Source organism: Peromyscus eremicus, chromosome 4 (assembly GCF_949786415.1).
Source record: "Peromyscus eremicus chromosome 4, PerEre_H2_v1, whole genome shotgun sequence".
In the NCBI taxonomy this organism is placed as follows: Eukaryota; Metazoa; Chordata; class Mammalia; order Rodentia; family Cricetidae; genus Peromyscus; species Peromyscus eremicus.
Window position 1 is genome coordinate 151839758 of NC_081419.1, and position 17585 is coordinate 151857342.

At 44.4% G+C, this 17585-nt stretch overlaps 1 protein-coding gene across 11 annotated transcripts in view; it reads right to left on the reverse strand.

Annotated features, from left to right (window-relative positions):
• Dido1 (death inducer-obliterator 1) overlaps nt 1–17585 on the reverse strand; it is a 58440-nt gene that overhangs the window by 11017 nt on the left and 29838 nt on the right. For 10 of the 11 annotated variants that reach the window (XM_059262096.1, XM_059262098.1, XM_059262099.1 and 7 more), the window contains 11 exons: nt 17349–17561; nt 15759–15987; nt 6503–6962; nt 6231–6390; nt 4995–5111; nt 4748–4852; nt 3838–3973; nt 3083–3611; nt 2556–2709; nt 2095–2184; nt 1140–1335 (listed from right to left, as the gene is read on the reverse strand). In XM_059262096.1, the coding sequence (XP_059118079.1) occupies nt 1140–1335; nt 2095–2184; nt 2556–2709; nt 3083–3611; nt 3838–3973; nt 4748–4852; nt 4995–5111; nt 6231–6390; nt 6503–6962; nt 15759–15987; nt 17349–17561 (2389 nt within the window). Of the gene's footprint in view, nt 1–1139; nt 1336–2094; nt 2185–2555; nt 2710–3082; nt 3612–3837; nt 3974–4747; nt 4853–4994; nt 5112–6230; nt 6391–6502; nt 6963–15223; nt 15504–15758; nt 15988–17348; nt 17562–17585 lie in introns of those variants that run through there. The other variant, XM_059262103.1, reaches the window with a different exon arrangement.

The following is a 17585-nucleotide window of genomic DNA, read 5'->3' on the forward strand; positions in this document are numbered from 1 at the left end:
AGTTTTGGTTTTTTTGTTGTTGTTGTTTTTTTTAAATCCCCAATATGGCTTCACAGAACACACTAAAACACTTTGCTTTTGAAATGTGCTGGGCACTAAAATCACCTATTGCATCGTGCCCATTAACACTTAACCCTTGAATTATGACACCAACCAATACCTTAATGTGCACATATTTTGAAACTGCAGGCACAGGGAACCCATGCCATGAACTAGGAACAGGCTGTAGTTGGTAGAGGGCTGTGCTTGGGGCAAGGGGCTTGGGCCTTCAGCACCCCAGCAAGTTTAGGTGTAGTGCAAGTGGTGTGGATACAGGGCTTTGGGCATGCATCAGCCACCTCTATGACAGTATTTTAAAGAATATTTAGCACATGTCAAACCCACTGGCTTTTAGGTTAAGACTAATCCTCTGGGGACATAATGACCAAAGAGACCAATTTAGGAACCTAGTGCAAATTCCCTAATTGAAGCCATGAAAACTCCTTGAAGGCACTTAGCAAAGCTGGACATCACTGGACCAGACCCCTCCGTGTCATTTGAACCCCAGTTTGTGTTTCTGTATAGGTAATCTGCTAAGCAATGCTTCATAGGAAAGAGCAAATCTAGATAGTTTGAAAAGATAAAAGAACTTACTACAATATGTGCAGTGACCGAAAAGCAGTCATTTTGAGATGCTTCTCTATGGCACTGTTACCAGACCCCTTAGGAATCAGGTACTGTGGAGAAGCACCTTAGAATGGAAGAGGCCAGCTCACTTTGAGCAGAGTGGCAACAGTAATAGTAACCCTCTTTCTAGAGTGGAAGGGACCCCTGGATCCAGGCAAGCCCTGTCTTTCCTCTCTGGGTCTGGTTCTTGATCGTGGCATTTGAACAGCTCCCTGGTCTGAGGCAGCAAACAATTTGGTTGTACGTAGTGAGTCAATTTTCACAAGAACTGAGATAGTTTTAGAGCCATGTGCCCACATCTCTCAGAGAACAGATTCTCCTGCAATGCATGGTTCCACTGGTTGTCCTAATCTAGCTCCTTAGAGTTTATGCCAGGTGTCACAGTCCCTGTGACAACCTGAAAGAATTGTGTCAGTGTAGAGGTCTATGTGGGGACTGGCTGTGCCTACACCTCCCAGAAACTGGGTGCTTACCTGGGCCCTCAAAGGGCAAGAGTTTGGATGGCACAGGGTCCTTAGCACTCAGTGGAATCAGGTACAGGTCCTTGACATGCCTGTTGTTATTAGCTACAACCCCAAAGCGGCCACGGCTGCTAAAATAGGAGTAGAGAGAGATGTAGGCAACTTCCTCCTCCTCTGTGGCGGGGTGGAAGCGGATCAGACAGAGCTCCTGTAAGGCAAACAGAGCACAGGAAAGCATGCACCTGGGCTGCCCTCAACAGCCCTCCTTCAGATGCAGACCCTAAGACACACTGCCTAGGAGTTCTGACTGTCAGATCTATTGCCTGCACTTACATCAAGTGTAAAGAACAAAGGTTCTGCTTGACTGGTGGGCTAAAACCACCTCCACTCCCAGGACTGTCAGTGAGCCCCTGTGTACAGTTGTCAGACACCAAGCAAGCTTTCACTATTCATATGATGGGGATCACAGCACACAGGACACACCAGCAGCAGGTGTCTGGGTGTCTCCACACTAGAAAGCCAGACTATATGGTTTACCTCCTCTTGTGAGCCTGGTCCAAACTATGGACCACTTTCAAAATAAACCTCACACACTTCACCTGCAGCTAACTTGAGGGATTTTTAGGAAGCCTAAACCTGTGTATGAAGTAACACTGTGTGCCTGAGCCAGGACACCTCCAAGTTCTTACCTTCTTTTCCCCTCCTTTCTTCCCATGAAAGAGGGAAGCAAAGCCTGTGTATTTACTAAAATTTGAATGCATTCACACCATTAGGATAAATTAGAAACAAACTCCTATTGCTACTAGTCAAGTATACCTTCATACCTTTATGTACTTATAAACATTTTCAACATCTAGTAAGTTATAGGCTGATGTTTCAAGCCTTAGCCCAATAAAATGGGAATTAAAAAAAAAATTAAGCAAACACAATTTCCCACTGTTGCAGAGACCACACTGTGAGCAGGTACCTTGGACACCGATGACTTGAGCTTGCCAACATAATCCCAAACTGTCTTTGGAGCAATCCTTCCACCGATGTGGATGGTGTCAGGCAAATCCTACAGAAGAACACCAAGTCAACATCAGAGCTGCAGTCTTCAGAAATTGACACAATTAATTCCAAAACACCAGATCACACACTAAAGCCATCACCACTTTAGAAAGACTGTCACCTAAAGCCAGAGTGGGAGACAACCACTTCTTCCCAAGGATATTATGTTCCGAAACTGAGGCAGGTCACATATGTGGAAATAACCCACCTAAGCAGGGAACTAAGCCTGACTTCTGATCCACATTTCTGTCTTTGGCCATACAATATAAGAGCAGCATGAATCTGATTTCTCCAAGACACACCAACATGCCCACATACCCAGAAGAGAAGGTGAAAGGGGAGAAGAGAGAGGTGGGTGGGGAATTTCTTGGTTCTAACCTCACTGAGATAATCCAAACACCCAGAGACAGGATATGCCTTAGTGACAAATTTTGCTACACTCTGCATATTAATAAATCCTTTCCAAATCGTGCTGAGTCGAGACAAGAAGAGGGTTGTATCTCCTTCTGGCGGGGATCGTGATTCTGAAATGCTGTAAAACCAAACCATAAAAAAAAATGTCACTTTCTTTTTGTACAATGGATACTTCGAAGTACGGCAACTTCATACTTGGGAGCAAAAGAGACCCCCAAGGTTGGTGGCTTCCTTTACCAAGCAACTATTTAAGTCATAATGGTTTAGACATTTGGTCAAGAAAATAAGTGGATCAGGAACAAATCGGAATTGCCATAAGTTAAAACCTTCATACTCAAGACCTGAATGACCCCAAATTAATAATTAGGCATCCAAGAAATGGAGCATTTCTAAGATACTAAAGCCAGGTTTCTGATCAATCTAATCTAACCTTTCCTTGTCAGTCTAAAGCAAGAGTTTGAGGTTTTCTCAGACCCCTCCTAAAAACACACCTCGTATTTGGTGATGGTGGTACTGACAGGTATCTTGAGTCAGGAGAGGAGGATGGCTTAGCCAGTATGGACTTAGGCACCACTGCAGGAGTCAAAGCAGGCTTTAGCATGTCCAGTTTGGTTTCTGATGTGTGGGAGTTGTCCAGGTGGGCTGCCATGGAGGCTGTGACTGTGCATGACCCACTCAGGGCGGTCCTGGGGTCTCGGCCAGACACTGTGACTGTGGTAACCACCCCACTCCCACCAGAGGCAGAGCAGGGAGAGAGGCCATCCAGTGGGGAGGGCTCAGGATGGCCATCACCTGGAGGCCCAGGGAAACATTTTCTCTCCTGGTTCAGACTAGATATACTCTCCAGTTCTGGCTCAGAGGCATTTTCAGGCAATGTCTCTGCAATTCCTTCATCAGCAGTGTTAGAAACTGGATCAGATGGAGAGCTGTCATGCCTGGGCTTCAAGTCTTCTTTCTTAGCAGAAGCTGAAAGCTTTTGCTTTTTAGGAGCTGGTTCATCCTCGGATGATGGAACCTGACCTGAAGAGTAGGAGGTATGAGGAAGACACATTCAAGAGCACAGCTCCATCACAAGCAGGGAATGGTTTCTTATGCTAATCAAAAGCAACTGAGGCATGGCTACATACACACCAGAAAACCACTGTCTAAACCTGGCTTGACTACTGCTACATTTAGAAGAGCAATTTTAAATAAAATCCAATTTTGTCTCATTTCCAAAGTTTCAGGCCCTAAATTTTATGCTCACCTGTACAAATTTTACAGTTTAAATCAAAGAGATGAGCCCGATGCTGACTTGTTGTGTCCTTTAGCATGCTGCTGAAGACATCGAGAAGAGGCGTCATGCTCTTTTCAGGCGCAGCTCTTACTGATTCTTGTTGTTCCTACAATTGAAATGCAAGTAGGTCTTTCTTGCCTTTGTCGTTTTCTTGAGACAATGTCTTGAAATGTAGCAGAGCATGACCCTGAAACTCCTGAACCTCCTGCTTCCATCTATCATAGTTGTTGTCAACCTTCCTTTATGCTGCCACCCTTTAATACAGTCTCTCCTGTTGTGGTGACCCTCAACTCTTAAAATTTTTTGTTGCTACTGTTATGAATTCTAATGTAAATATCTGATATGCAGGCCATCTGATATGTGATCCTTGTGAAAGGATCATTCTACCCTCAAAGAGCTCACAACCCACAGGTTGAGAACCATTGATCTAGAAAGTGCTGGGATTACAGGTAAGTGCCAACATGCTTGGCTCAAATAGCTAATTTCCTTTCTAAAATCAAATCCATCTCTAAGTTAATAACACAAATGGTGAAGAACCTGTGGTGCCTGGAGGTGGAAGCAGGTGGTTCAAGGCCACCCAGGTCTACAGAACAAGTTAAAAAAAAAAAAAAAAAAAGGAGAAAAAGCGCACCAAGCCAGGTCTATAATCCCCCAATTCCAGAGGTAAAAAGTTTTAGGCCAGACAAAGAGAAATTACATCAAAAACTAAAGGAGCCCAAATTATCCCAATGAACAGCAACACTTGGAAAACACTGCACCATGCATACATATACACTTGTTTAAAGGTCAGTGACTTGCTCAGTGACTTAGGACACCTGAAAGCAGGTAAGAGATGTTAGTCTTAGTCTCCATACAAACACTGGACACCCCAAATGCTCACTTCTGAATCTGACACTGGTGGAGAATCTTCCATGTCAGGAATAGGTTCTGGCTTAGCAGTGTTCTTCTTGCTTTCATTAAGCAACTTAGTCCTGGACTCTATCACCTACAATAAGGAGGATAGAAATGAAGGCTTCAGCTTTGGGTTCCAGGAAGAAGGAATATTCATCCATCCTACAAACAGCTTATTAATGGATTCTAGAAAAATGAAACCTCTAGGCCCTCAGACAACCACCCTCAACACTTACAGATTTTGTAGGCTTCTCTGTCCACGTGGAAAGTTCTTTAGATACAAGTTCTTCAGGCTTCATTCTGACAAGTTTTGCCAAGGAGATTTCTTCTCGAAGAACTCGATGGAAGAGCCCCTGTTTAAAAGAAAAAAAGCACCTTTCATTTCCTCATCTACAAACCTGTAGTGTTATCTTCTGCTCTGGATCAATATGAAGAACCCAAGCAGCACAACGGAACTCAGACGGACACTGACTACCTCGAGAACTTAGCCACACCCCCTCAGAGTGCGCTCTCCACCTGCTATGCAGCAGCCTCTCTGAAATAGGCAACAGTAAATCTGAGAGAAGACTTCAAGGCCATCTGCAGAGTCTATGCCTTTTCAGGATCACAAATCATGCACACAACTTGGAATATAGGTTAAAAAGTTGGAAGCCAGGAGAGAGAGGTGGCACATACCTGGGAAGCGGAAGCACAAGACTGCTTCAAAAATAGTATTTAGAAGGCCAGACTGTATATGCCTTTAATCCTAGCACTGGGATTTGAGTTTGAGGCCAGCCAGAGAGCTACATAGTGAGACCCTGTGCCCCCCCCCCCAAAAAAAAAGTTAGAAATAAAGGCAGGAACATATCACTTCTACCATGGAATTGCAGACCATGGCAATGTAGCCAGGGCACTTGATTCTGGTTCTAAAACACAGGGGCTGTGTGTGTTCAGAGTCTAGAGAACATTATAAACAGTCCCAGCAGCAGAAATTGAGAGGCACCATGCTAGGCAAGGCTGAGAACTGCAAGGGGTGGCCCATATCATGTGGCTGAGGAAGAAAGGTAAGGCATAAAAGGTTGCCTGATCCCAGATGTGGTAGCACACACCTTTAATCCCAGCACTTCCTACGCAGAAGCAAGAGGATCTCTTGAGTTTGAGGCCAGCCTGGTCTACAGAGCAAGACCCAGGCTAGCTAAAGACACGTTGAGACGTTCTCAAAAACAAAAACAAACAACAAAAACAAAAGCCCACCAGACATCCCTGAAAATTGGGATGAAAAACTTTAATCTTAGTATGGTGGGCATGTGATTTGTAGAGGGGTTATAAAATCTGTTTAACTCCAGTTCTGGCAGAGAAAATGATGACCCACAAAGACAGAAAGGATACTCCAAATGCTATTTGGTATGTCACTGTAAAGCTAACAGAAATGAATGTAGGGCTCTATTATTCTGGGTCAAGAAGTCCCAAGACCTAGTTGGGGGCACACAGACCTGATTCTTAGGATCCTTAAGGTTGAACATGATGCTGCGATATTTGCTCTTATAACGATTATCAGTAACCTGGAACAAGTTAAACATCTCCTTCTCAATGTGGAGGGCAATTTTTCCTACTTCATTTTCTGTCATTATTAAGTCATCGCTGTCATTGACTCTGAATAGAATGAAAAGAGGAATTACATAAACCAGGGGCACTTGCCTAGTGAGGAAATTCAGAATACTATCATCAATGCTATATCTGCAAGAGTGACATGTACAATGCCCACCTTTTCCACAAAATCTCTTTCAAGGAGCGTCTTATATTTTGCCGAATTTGTGAATTGGGCTGTGATGGGGCTGGGCTCACAGGCCCAAGGCGTCCTGGGGCTGGAGAGGCTGCAGGGACATTGGCAGACATTGGCTTCCTGATAACTCCCACCACAGCAGCAGAGCCAGGCAACTTTTTGGAAGCAGCTGTCACAGGTGATGGTCCTGTCTGCCTGGCAGAAGTGCCTGAAGGGGTAGCTGAGGGCCATGGCCTCTTGGGGATGGTACCCTTGAAGCCTGAGGGCAGCTTCTTAATGGCTGGTTTGGCTCCTGCCACGTTAGCATAAGGAGGAAGCTTCTTTGGAACAAGATTTCTAAGTGAAGTCTGTCTGCCCATCAGGGAGCCTGGAGGAACCATCTTCTTTGGGACTGCAGATGCTGCCATTGTTCTGTCCTCCACTCTCCTGTCTTCCTTCATGGCTAGAAAGCAGAATGCAGACAGTGTGAGATACGGGCAACACATAAAAACTCCAGTTGACATTGTACCATGTCCACCCTGGAAATAGCCAGTCAACCTAGGCATTAGTCAGATACATTTGCAGGTTTTTAAGATCTTGAAACTCAGAAAGGTTTTCCACAGTATTTTATGATGGTAATTATTCTTTATTTCAGAAAGAAAAGGCTTTAGTGTATTAAACCTTTCGCTTTAAACAAACCAATTATCAAAGGACCAACTAATCACTAGCTAAGCTGTAAAACTAAGGGATGAGCTTCCCATCAAAATAGGGCAGATTTACAAGATAATTTTTATTAACAAGTCAAGGTGTTTTTGTATGAACTTGAATCCCCACCGCACCCCGACCCCCGTGCCCCAACAGGGTTTCTCTGTGTAGCTTTGGAGCCTGTCCAGGAACTAGTTCTGTAGACCAGGCTGGCCTCGAACTCACAGAGATCTGCCTGCCTCTGTCTCCCAACTGTGCCACCACTGCCCGGCTAAAAGAAATCTTTTCAAGGGGAAAATCAGACAAACTCTCCTCCATGAACAGCTAACTCTAAGGGTCCTAGAGGTTGACACCTTCCTGTCAGCACAGGGAATACACATTACTTCATCACTTTGCAGGAGTTCACTGGAGACAGTTGATAAAAATATAGACTGGAGATGTTTGCAATATAGGGAAGATCAGCAAACCTATTTCATACAACTCAGATGCCAAAATAGAAGACTCCAGTGGCTGTCTATTTCCTAAGGACTCTCAGCTCCCAGAGTATTTAGCATTTCACCTGCATGTCTGCACAGTTTATGTGAAAGGAAATCAGCACAGACTTTTTCTTGAGGGAAAGCCAGGGAAGCAATGAGCATCAGATGCCAAAAGTAGTGATGCCCGTTTATACAGGTTTCTACCCCTAACACTGCCCTTAATTAGGTCAGCATGGTAAAATGACAACCTGGTGTTTTAAATGCTTGTTATATGCTAAGTCAAAGAGCTTTGGCTTGTACCAAAGCTTTTACATGTCAGTGGGCAATCAGCTTATGAAAAATACTGCATCAAGGGCTCACAAAATGTCTCAGCAAGTAAAGGTACTTGCTGCCAAGCCTTAGTTCAGTACCCAGAACCCAAATAGTGGAAGGAATAGACACCCCTCCCCCGCCAACACACACACACACTTTCCCCAAGTCCTGAGTTAGATCTGTGGATTAGTGCCACAGCTTGGGTCATAGAACTGCATGATGCTTGCCCAACACGTTGACCAGCAGCCCAAGTGGTCAAACAAGGTAAGGAAATGTTTGTGAACATGTGGCTCAGGAGTGGCATCCTTCCATGCAAGGAACAAACACCTTTGAGATGGCTCATCTAGATAGGCAATCAACACTGTCTGTGCTGGCAAAACCCACACTTACAGGGGCAGTTCCAGCCACCCCTGAAGCAGGATTTCAAGACCATAGATGATTACTTTCCACCTTGTGCTCCCAGTAAAGCCCAGAGCAGCTCAGGGAAGAGCAGAGATCCCACATATGAAGAAAGCTCACTTCAACAAGCTCCTCCAGGTGTCAAGGGGCCGCACCAAGTCCTGCCAGAACTGGCTGCCAATGTACCACAGCCATATTGGCTATTTACAAAGTGGCACTGAAAAACCTAGAAGATGCAAGCCTTGTATTTCATCTGAAACCCTTCCAACTTCACCCCAATGGCCCTTTGCTTCAAGTGGACTGTGTGCTCAGAAGCATGCCAAACCCTAGCCTCAAAGCACTTTAGGGGCTTTGCAGAGTTGTCACATCTACCCAAAACTGCATCTCTTGACACTAGATGAGGATAGAAAATATCCAGAGGCTGATTTGTACAAAATAGAAATTAGGAGCACACTCTGAACAATGGAATATACTTATATACTTTTTTTTTTTTGGTTTTTGGAGACAGGGTTTCTCAGTGTAGTTTTGGTACCTGTTCTGGTTCTCGCCCTGTAGACCAAGCTGATCTCGAACTCACAGAGATCCGCCTGGCTCTGCCTCCCGAGTGCTGGGATTAAAGGTGTGTGCCACTACCACCTGGCTCAGAATGTACTTTTTTTTTTTCTTTTTTTAAACTGTCAAGGACCCTTTTTTTTTTTTTAACAATACAGTGTGTAAGATAATTGTTTATTAGAAAAGAGCATGTTCTGAGCCAAGGACTACAGCCATGCTTCCCATAGATCAAGGTCAACGTCCGAGGACTCTGCAGTGGTAGTCTTATTTCTAACTCGGAGCTCCAGGGCTATTCAACAATTCACCTATGTCTGGTTGCTGGGTTATGTGGAAGAAAAAAACAGGTGCAGACTCCTTTGAGGAAGGGCCAACGAAGGAACGAGCACTTGCAACAGTAAAGACCAAGTGCTCCGTCACATGCTGACACTGGCCGGGGGTATAGTAAGTGTGTATCCGATTGCCAGCCCTTTAGGACAACTGCAAGAGTGAAGTGGTGGTAAAAGCGAGACCTAAAACCAGCTGTCTTCCCCCTCTATAAAACCAACACATTGCCAGAACCGCAACAAACCCTTCCACATAGCAGCAATATGGCCTGAAACATCTCAGTGATGTTTTTGTTCCTGGTTACAAATGTGGACTCCAAAGCCACGGGTTCCACAACAGACCCAATCTCTCTTTTGGTCTGACTGCATTCTGGTTATTCTTAACACTCCCAGGACACACCCAATGACCTAAGAGCAGACATATCTGAATACCATCCATCACTAAATGTAGCTCTCTAACCATCATTCTACAGTCTTGCAGCTCCAGTGGCTTTTGCCCATTAAAGGCCAAATCATCAGGACACTTTAGCGACACTTCCAGCTGTGTGTAAAAGGTTGTATGTAATTATAAACTGGCAGCTACATCTCATAAATGATGGATGTCACTAGCCATTTGCCTACCAGCATCTTGACACACCAAGCCCTCTTCTATTCTGGAGGGGGTCAAATGCACTGCCATTGCTCAAGATACTGGCATGCTCCTCTAGCCCCTGTAAGTAGAAGCAGTGATGTTGACTTAAGGGCAGTAACTGCTACAATGCCAACAATGAGGATTCACTTTCATTTTTGAATAGAATAATAAATGAAATTTTAAATCCTTATTCCATTCCCTTCCCCAACCCCTGGGTTCAAAACCAGTGCCTTGTATGTACTAGGCAAATATTCTATCATTGAGCCACTTCAGCCCCAGAACTTACTTTTAGCTACATACTGTATAAAAATTAAATAGCTGTAACCAAGGGGAGACCTATCTTACAAACAGCACTTTCCACTGTGTGCTTTCTCTGCTGGCTAACAAGAGCCATACCTGGTGCCACTAGGCCAAGGGCAATACTGGGTTCCCATCCACATGCCCACCTCGCTAGTTTAGCCATTCTGCTAGTATCCTTCTCTGCCCTCTTGTGGGGGCAAGAAGGTATTGACCAACAATGAGTAGTAGCAAGGTGTTTCCCGTGCTGTTGACCACTATTCAAGGTGAACTGCTGCCAAGCCCACTTCTTGTTTGTAATGGAAACTAAGCTGCTTCAAGTTTGATGGAGTATAGAAGTAGACTGCTCTGCACGGATTGCAACAGCTAAACTATTCTCGTCACACCATGGGTTCACTAGAAAGGATAAAGCACTTTTGGCCACCAGAGGGCAGCAATGATCCACAATGGAGGGAAGGAGAAAGAATTGGGGGCACAAACCCTGTTCATGTGCTCACCAAGCAGAACCCTGAAACTGCATGGAAGTCGAAGCCTAACGGGAAGCAGGGTCCACACACAAAACAGGGGTCCAGATCTACAGAGTGCCAACCACCCCACTTTGCCTGTTGACTGCCCTTACAGGGAGCTGGCATGTCCCCAAGCAGATATTTCACCTCCAGCACTCTCAAGGGAACTGCTTTGAGGAGTGGCCATAACCAGCACTAAGTTGAATTCTGCTCCTCAGCTGTGGGCCACATAACACAGGGTTTCGCATTGTTTCACTGCACCTCTTCCCAGTAAAGAGGCAGTAGCGAGTGAAAATGTTTGGAGGTTACTCTCTATCCCTAAACATATATCTTCAAATAAATACTCCTTTATCAAGGCCTCATACACATGCCTGTAATCTCACGATTCAGGAGGCTAAGGCAGGACTGCAAGGGAGGGGTGGCCAGGGCTATTGTATTGAGACCATTTAAAAAACAAGTTTTTTTTAAAATGCAGGTACTGATTTACTTTTATATAAGAAAATGAGACCTGGACAAAAGCAGCACAGGCCATATCAGAGATGGTCCTCAGATGCCCACTGTGACTACAATGACCCTGTAGAGGTCCACATCCAACTGCTATGTTCTAGGGATGAAAACCAAAATTTTCTTACTGATGTCCAGTATTTGACTTCCATCTTAATGTAGAAACCAACTCTAAGAAACTTGCAAATTATCTTAACCATTTCACATAGTATCTTGAAATTTTTAAGTTAAATCATGTTGGGTTGGTAATGTTAATTTCATACATTATGTTAGTGGCTGGAATGCAGTTGAAGGCCATGGGGTGTGTTCTGTCTGCCCAGCTATGTGGGAGCTGAGCTGCTGTTTCTCAGATTTCTCCAAGTCATCACAGGCACTGATGACTTCAGTAAAGTTCATTTTTAACCATTATTTCTTTGTACCTAAATTGTTTACTAAAACTAACAAGACAGGAACATGTTAAAACAATCCATGTGCCTTCCTTGGACCCACTAGACCTAAAGGGTCCAAAGCTAGAGGCACAGTGGAGAACCAGGAGAAGAGAATGCAACCAGTTACCTTAGGTTCTTGCTGAGCTCTTCCAGGTTTGTGGCAAATCAATGTTGCTCAATAGGAAAAAATCTGATCTTCTACATTTACTAACTTTTGGACACTAAGCATGTTAACTATGTGCATGTTGGTGTGTAGCAAAAGCATTTTAACACTTTATGCAAATATACTAATGAGGAATCGTGGTAGGCATCTTCAGAGGTGACCTTTGTACTCTTGACATCAGCAATGCAATCAAAGGATTTTTCTTGGAGTGTTAATAACCCTTGGATCCACAGCTCCTTAAGTTTACAGGAAGGTAATTCAGAGAGGTGAAGGACACACAGGGACAGCTGTAGAACAGACTGTAGTATTCTTAGGGGCTCACTTGGCAGGTTCAAGTTTGTGCTATGATCCAATTTTTAACAATGGGCTTTTTAAAGATTTGTAAAATGCAAAACGATTTAAAGTACCAAAAGAATCTGACAACCTAGTAAGTTTCAGCTCTATGTATATTAGAAAAGAGCTGCCAAGTTTGTTTGGGAGAGGCTTGGTTTAAATGTGCAAAGCTGCTCCCCTATCCCCATTTTATTGCCACTAACTCTGGAGACAAATAAACGGCTCATACAGCTGATAAAACACAGGCCCACCCTTAGCTTTAGGGTTCTAGTATCCTCCACATACTACAGAGGATTGGTTCCTTCATGATTCCATGAAATGCGCTTCTGGAGCCCACACCTTGGGATAACCTGGTTAAAACCCATGTTCTTCCTGTTCCATCAACTACCCAACCTGGTCGCCTGTGCAGGATGCATCCATCAACAATGTTTCCACTTGGGTAGGATGGAGTCAATCCCCAGGACTTGGGTTTATAGGCCTTTGGGGTTTTCCATTAAATCCCCACAGCCAGATGCAGTGTTGTCATGTCAAGACCTATTCAAACACCTAGTGTTTTAAGTCACTTGATGAGCCATTTAGTGAGTCCAAAATACTACTGTGCATACAAGTATAAATACAAAATTGTTTCAAAACTAATAAACCAGGAATATTTTAGTCAAGTGTTCAGCCCCCTTCCCTCCCCTGACAATAGGAGGTGTCAGTGGAAATAAAGAAACACAGAAGGAAACAAAAAAGGATAACAGCAATATTAGGATCTTTGGGAACTTTAAAAATGACAATTGTTTCTATAATTTAAGGAAACTGTACAGATATTCTAGAAAAAAATTACCAGAGGAACAACTGTTCGTGAAATGGAATCACCTGCATGTAGAAGAATGGCTTCCTGTGCAGGCAGCATGCTGCCTGCCTGTGTCCACTCAAGAGGGCAGCAGCAGGTCACAGCTCTGCCATGCAGTCTTCTCACAGTGTACATGGTGAACATCCATTCAGAAGGTTGTAGGAAGTGTTCCCAGCACTGGTTTCACTTTGAACCCCATCCCCCACCCCCTCATTTGTGTTCCGCACACAGGCAGTGGGAGACAGGGCCAGAGTCCTTGAGTCACAGTTGCACAGTACCTTCCCACTGTGCAGGGGAAGAGGGGTCAAAGGGGACAGGCCCTGTTTGGACAGCAAGAGGCAGAGAGGGGACACTGTTCCTCATTGATGACACCACTCTCTTCTCAATGTTTGGAAGTAACATTCATGGGATAAAGGGGAAAAAAACAGAAGCAACTGGTTCAGAAACATGTCCTGATGCATGCTGTATTTTGAATGCCGGTCAATTTTGAGATGCTGGTATGTTGGGGAGATTAATCAGTTAACATGTCCCACGTTCCTGCTCCTGGAGCCCATCAGCTCCACTAAAGAGCCAATGTGTAAGACAAGGTGGGGCAGGTCAAAGAAAAAGAACCTCTGAGCATAGAAACTGGTCACCAGCCAGGCAATGGCTGCACACACCTTTAGTCCCAGCACTCAAGAGGCAAGTGGATCTCTGAGTTCGAGGCCAGCCTGGTCTACAGAGTGAGTTCCAGGACAGCCAAGGCTACACAGAGAAACCCTGTCTCAAAACAAAACAAAAATAAAAATAAACTAGTCACCTTGTTGACCCCTGGGAAGCCTTCCATCTCTCCCAACCTTGTGGAAGGGAGACAGAAGTACTCAGATTTCAGGCCCACTATTCTCCATCTTCCTCACCAATATCCTCTCTCCAGGGCACAGGACTGTGTATGACACCACATAGGCAATATACTTACCAGGGGCTGAAACTGAAACTAGTAACTGCTTCTAAAGTGAGAGAGACCCTGAGTCAGAAGTTCAAGAGCAGCTTTTCCATTCTGGGCACACAAATAAAGATGAATCAAGTTGTTGTAATCACTCTTCAGCCCCCAAGTTTCTATCCTTTATTGTCAGGTCTACAGACACTTAAAGCACTTGAGCCCTACACTTGGTGGGCCTTTCCCTATTCTCTCTAAGTCTACTCATTAGTTCATAATGCTGCTGTTGTAGAGCTGCTGTGATGGAGAGAACACCTGAGACGAGACATGTCATCTGCAAACATAAAACTCACTACTCATAATGCAGTGGAGTAGGCTAATTCACTCCTTTCCTTGGGTCTTTTACATTCCTTTCCCTCTCACTTGCCCTAAAGTCAGGTTCTCACTCTGTAATCCCAGCTAGCCTAGAACTCACAATCCTCATCTCAATTTCTCTTATGTTAGAACTCTAGGTCTACAACACCATGCAAAACTGCATTCTCATTTTGTGAACCTACCTGCAAGAGGTCTCTCCCTTAGTTATCTTGATGAAAGGCTAATAAGAAATGTACCATGTTTATACTTACGGCATTCAGGGCTCTCTAACCCTGATGCTTTAGAAAGGGTACAAAATGCACTAGTGGGCGTGGGGTACAGAGTAGTGCTTACCTAGTTAGGCATGAAGTTCTGGGCTTGACCCCCCAGCACAACATGCCTATAATCCCAGCACCCAGGAAGTGAAGATAGGAAGATCAGAAGTTGAAGATCATGAGCTACAAATGCAGCTCAGTTGGTAGGTTGCTTGACTATATGCCCTGAGTTCATACCCCAGAACATAAATCAGGTGAGTGCTTGTAAATCTCAATACTCTTTACAGGTGGAGGCAGCAGGAGGCTCACAAGTTCAAGGTCATCCTCAGCTTCAAAGCAAATTAAAGGCTAGCCTGGGCTATAAGAGCCCCTATCTGGGGCTAAGGACGGGCAGAGATGGACAAAACACTATCAAGAAAACAACCAAAAATTCACATGAAACCATTGTACAAAGGGTGAACTTTGAGGAGTAGGGGGCTATGAGACAAGAATGGCTCCATATTTTGTGATCTAATCTGGGGTTTCAAAAATTTACTCAAACTACTGCCATTTCAATTATTTGAAATCTGGGTCAGACTAATAATCTAAACATCTAAAAGTAATCTGGAAGCCACTAACCACAATTCTCCCCTAGATGAGGACACTGCCCTAGTGTAAAGGTCAACATGATTACTCACCATGGGGTCTGAGCTGCAACAAATGATGACCTTCAAAATGTGAACTTGTTTATTATGTAGGTATGTGGTATGTGAAACAGACACAAGCAAATTATCTACCTGTCCTTTCTTAGCTCCTGAAAAAATGCATTTTGCTATAGAAGAGCAGTGATGACTTCATGTGCAGAAATAGGTAATGTGGAAAAATTCCTCATGGTTTATGCATGGCTGTTCTGTGAGGAACTGGTGTCTGTACAGTACTGAGCCTGGAGTCTGAACAGTGCACTGATGTAGTCCCATCTTGAGAACAGTGCAAATACTTACCAAAGCCTGAAACTGAAATAAGAAATTGCCTCCAATGTGAGACTCTCAGTATTGAGGCCTACTCAGCTCTTTAGGAAACACCCACAGAAGCTCCACAGGCTAGTCAGGAACACCTGGGATCCAGAGGCATCTTGGTATTTGTTTCGGTTTGGCCGTGAGCTGCTAGCTACCAGCAGCACCAGAATACCCAGGACTCCAGTCCTAGATAGCCCCAGCAGCCATCCAGATGGGAGGGGCCTGGGAAGCCAGCCTTTGGGTGATACGTACATTTACTCAATAGGGTGGGTGAGAGTGCAGTGGGCTTCTCAGACTTCTCAGGCTTCTCTGGCTTCACAGCATTGTAGTTGTGGTCACTTGCCCAGGATGGTGTGGTGCTTTCACAGGTTATCTCCTTCCCTGAAGTTTCACTCCTAGGAGCCACCATCACTTTCTTCACTGGGTTTTCTTTTTTCTCTGAAGCTAGTCTCTTGTGCACAGAAGAGATTTTAATCCCCGCCTGGATAATCAGTGAAATCCCAATTATTAAGGTCTGAAATGATACCTTTGCTTCAAAGACCCATTAGAGATATGATACTGCCTTTATTTTGATATCTGAAGACCCTTCACACAAGCTGAGCAGAATCTTGTGATTCCATATTGTTACATCTACATCCAATAACCCTTAGCATTCCCATGTAACATCTGGGTAATGTGAAGGTTCCTGACCCAGATCTGTCCGTAACCTAGTTGAGGCATGAACCAGCCAAGATAAAAGCAGCATGAACCCTTCTCAGCAAGACAATGAAACAAGCTAAAAACAAAATGAAAAGGGCCTGCATGTGGGCATTAGGACCTGTGGAGAACAAATGATATTTGCATTCCCTGTGGAAAATCTGCCCACTGGGAAACTGTGGCTAGACCCCAATGCTCTGTACTATTACCCTCACACTGCATAGAGCAACTACTTTTCTGGGAGTAAGATCCAAGGTGACAGGCTTGGAGGAAAAAAAAAAAGTTATCCAGCCAGGCTTGATGGCACAGGTCTGTAATCCCAGCTGAGTGGGAGGCTAAAGGAAGAAAACCAAGTTCAAGGCCTGACTGGGCTACAGAACTTCCTTAAATAAAGGAAACACTCTCCCCAAGGCATATGTAGAAATCTAAGACTGGCCAGGTGGTGGTGGCACATGTCTTTAATCCCAGGACTTGGGGAGGCCAAGGCAGGCAGGTATCTGTGAGTTTGAGGCCAGCCTGGTCTACAGAGCAAGTTCCAGGACGGGCAGGGCTGTTACACAGAGAAACCCTGTCTTGAAAAACCAAAAGACAGAAATCATAAGACTGTCTGCATGCTAGGCACTCTACCACTGTTGTCCTATACAAGACACAGAGCCTTGCCCAGAACCCATGTCCTTCTTTAAGTGCCAAGCGGACTTTGCACAAGGCTCTGTGTGGTACACATTCTGAGGTCTTGGTTCTTCAAAAAAAAAAGAAAAAAGAAAAAAAGAAAAAAAGCCACATATGCCAGGTGGTGGTGCATGCTTTTAATCCCAGCACTCAGGAGGCAGAAGCAGGAGGATCTCTGTGAGTTTGAGACCAGCCTGGTCTACAGAACTAGTTCCAGGACAGCCAAAGCTATATAGTGAGACCCTGGGGGTGGGTGGTTGAGAAAGGGGGAAAAAAAAGCCACATGCTTGCTTGTTTTACTGTATTCTAATCCCTCAGCAAATGAGGAAGAGATAAGGAAAATGTGATCTAGATTTTACTGACAACTGTTGTTCCCTGTACTTCTCATGCAAACAGAAACAAATCTATAAAGAGTACTTTCAAACACTTCCTGTTTCAATTTTTCAATTGTCCTGAAGGTGACTTTGGTCAGCTTACCTGAACACTGCATTTTGGAAGATTGAATTTTTCTGGCTTCATCTTGACCTTTTCCTTGGGTTTTGGTTTTTGTTCTTTACCTGAACTTAGAAATCTCATGGTAGCTGCAGCGTGTTTGAGAATGCAATCATTACTGCAGTACACTGAATCAGGCTGTGCTACATTGGAACACCCAGGGCCAATGCACTTAGCAGCACCAGGAGCCTCTACGACCTGCAGAATGAAACAGGTGACTTC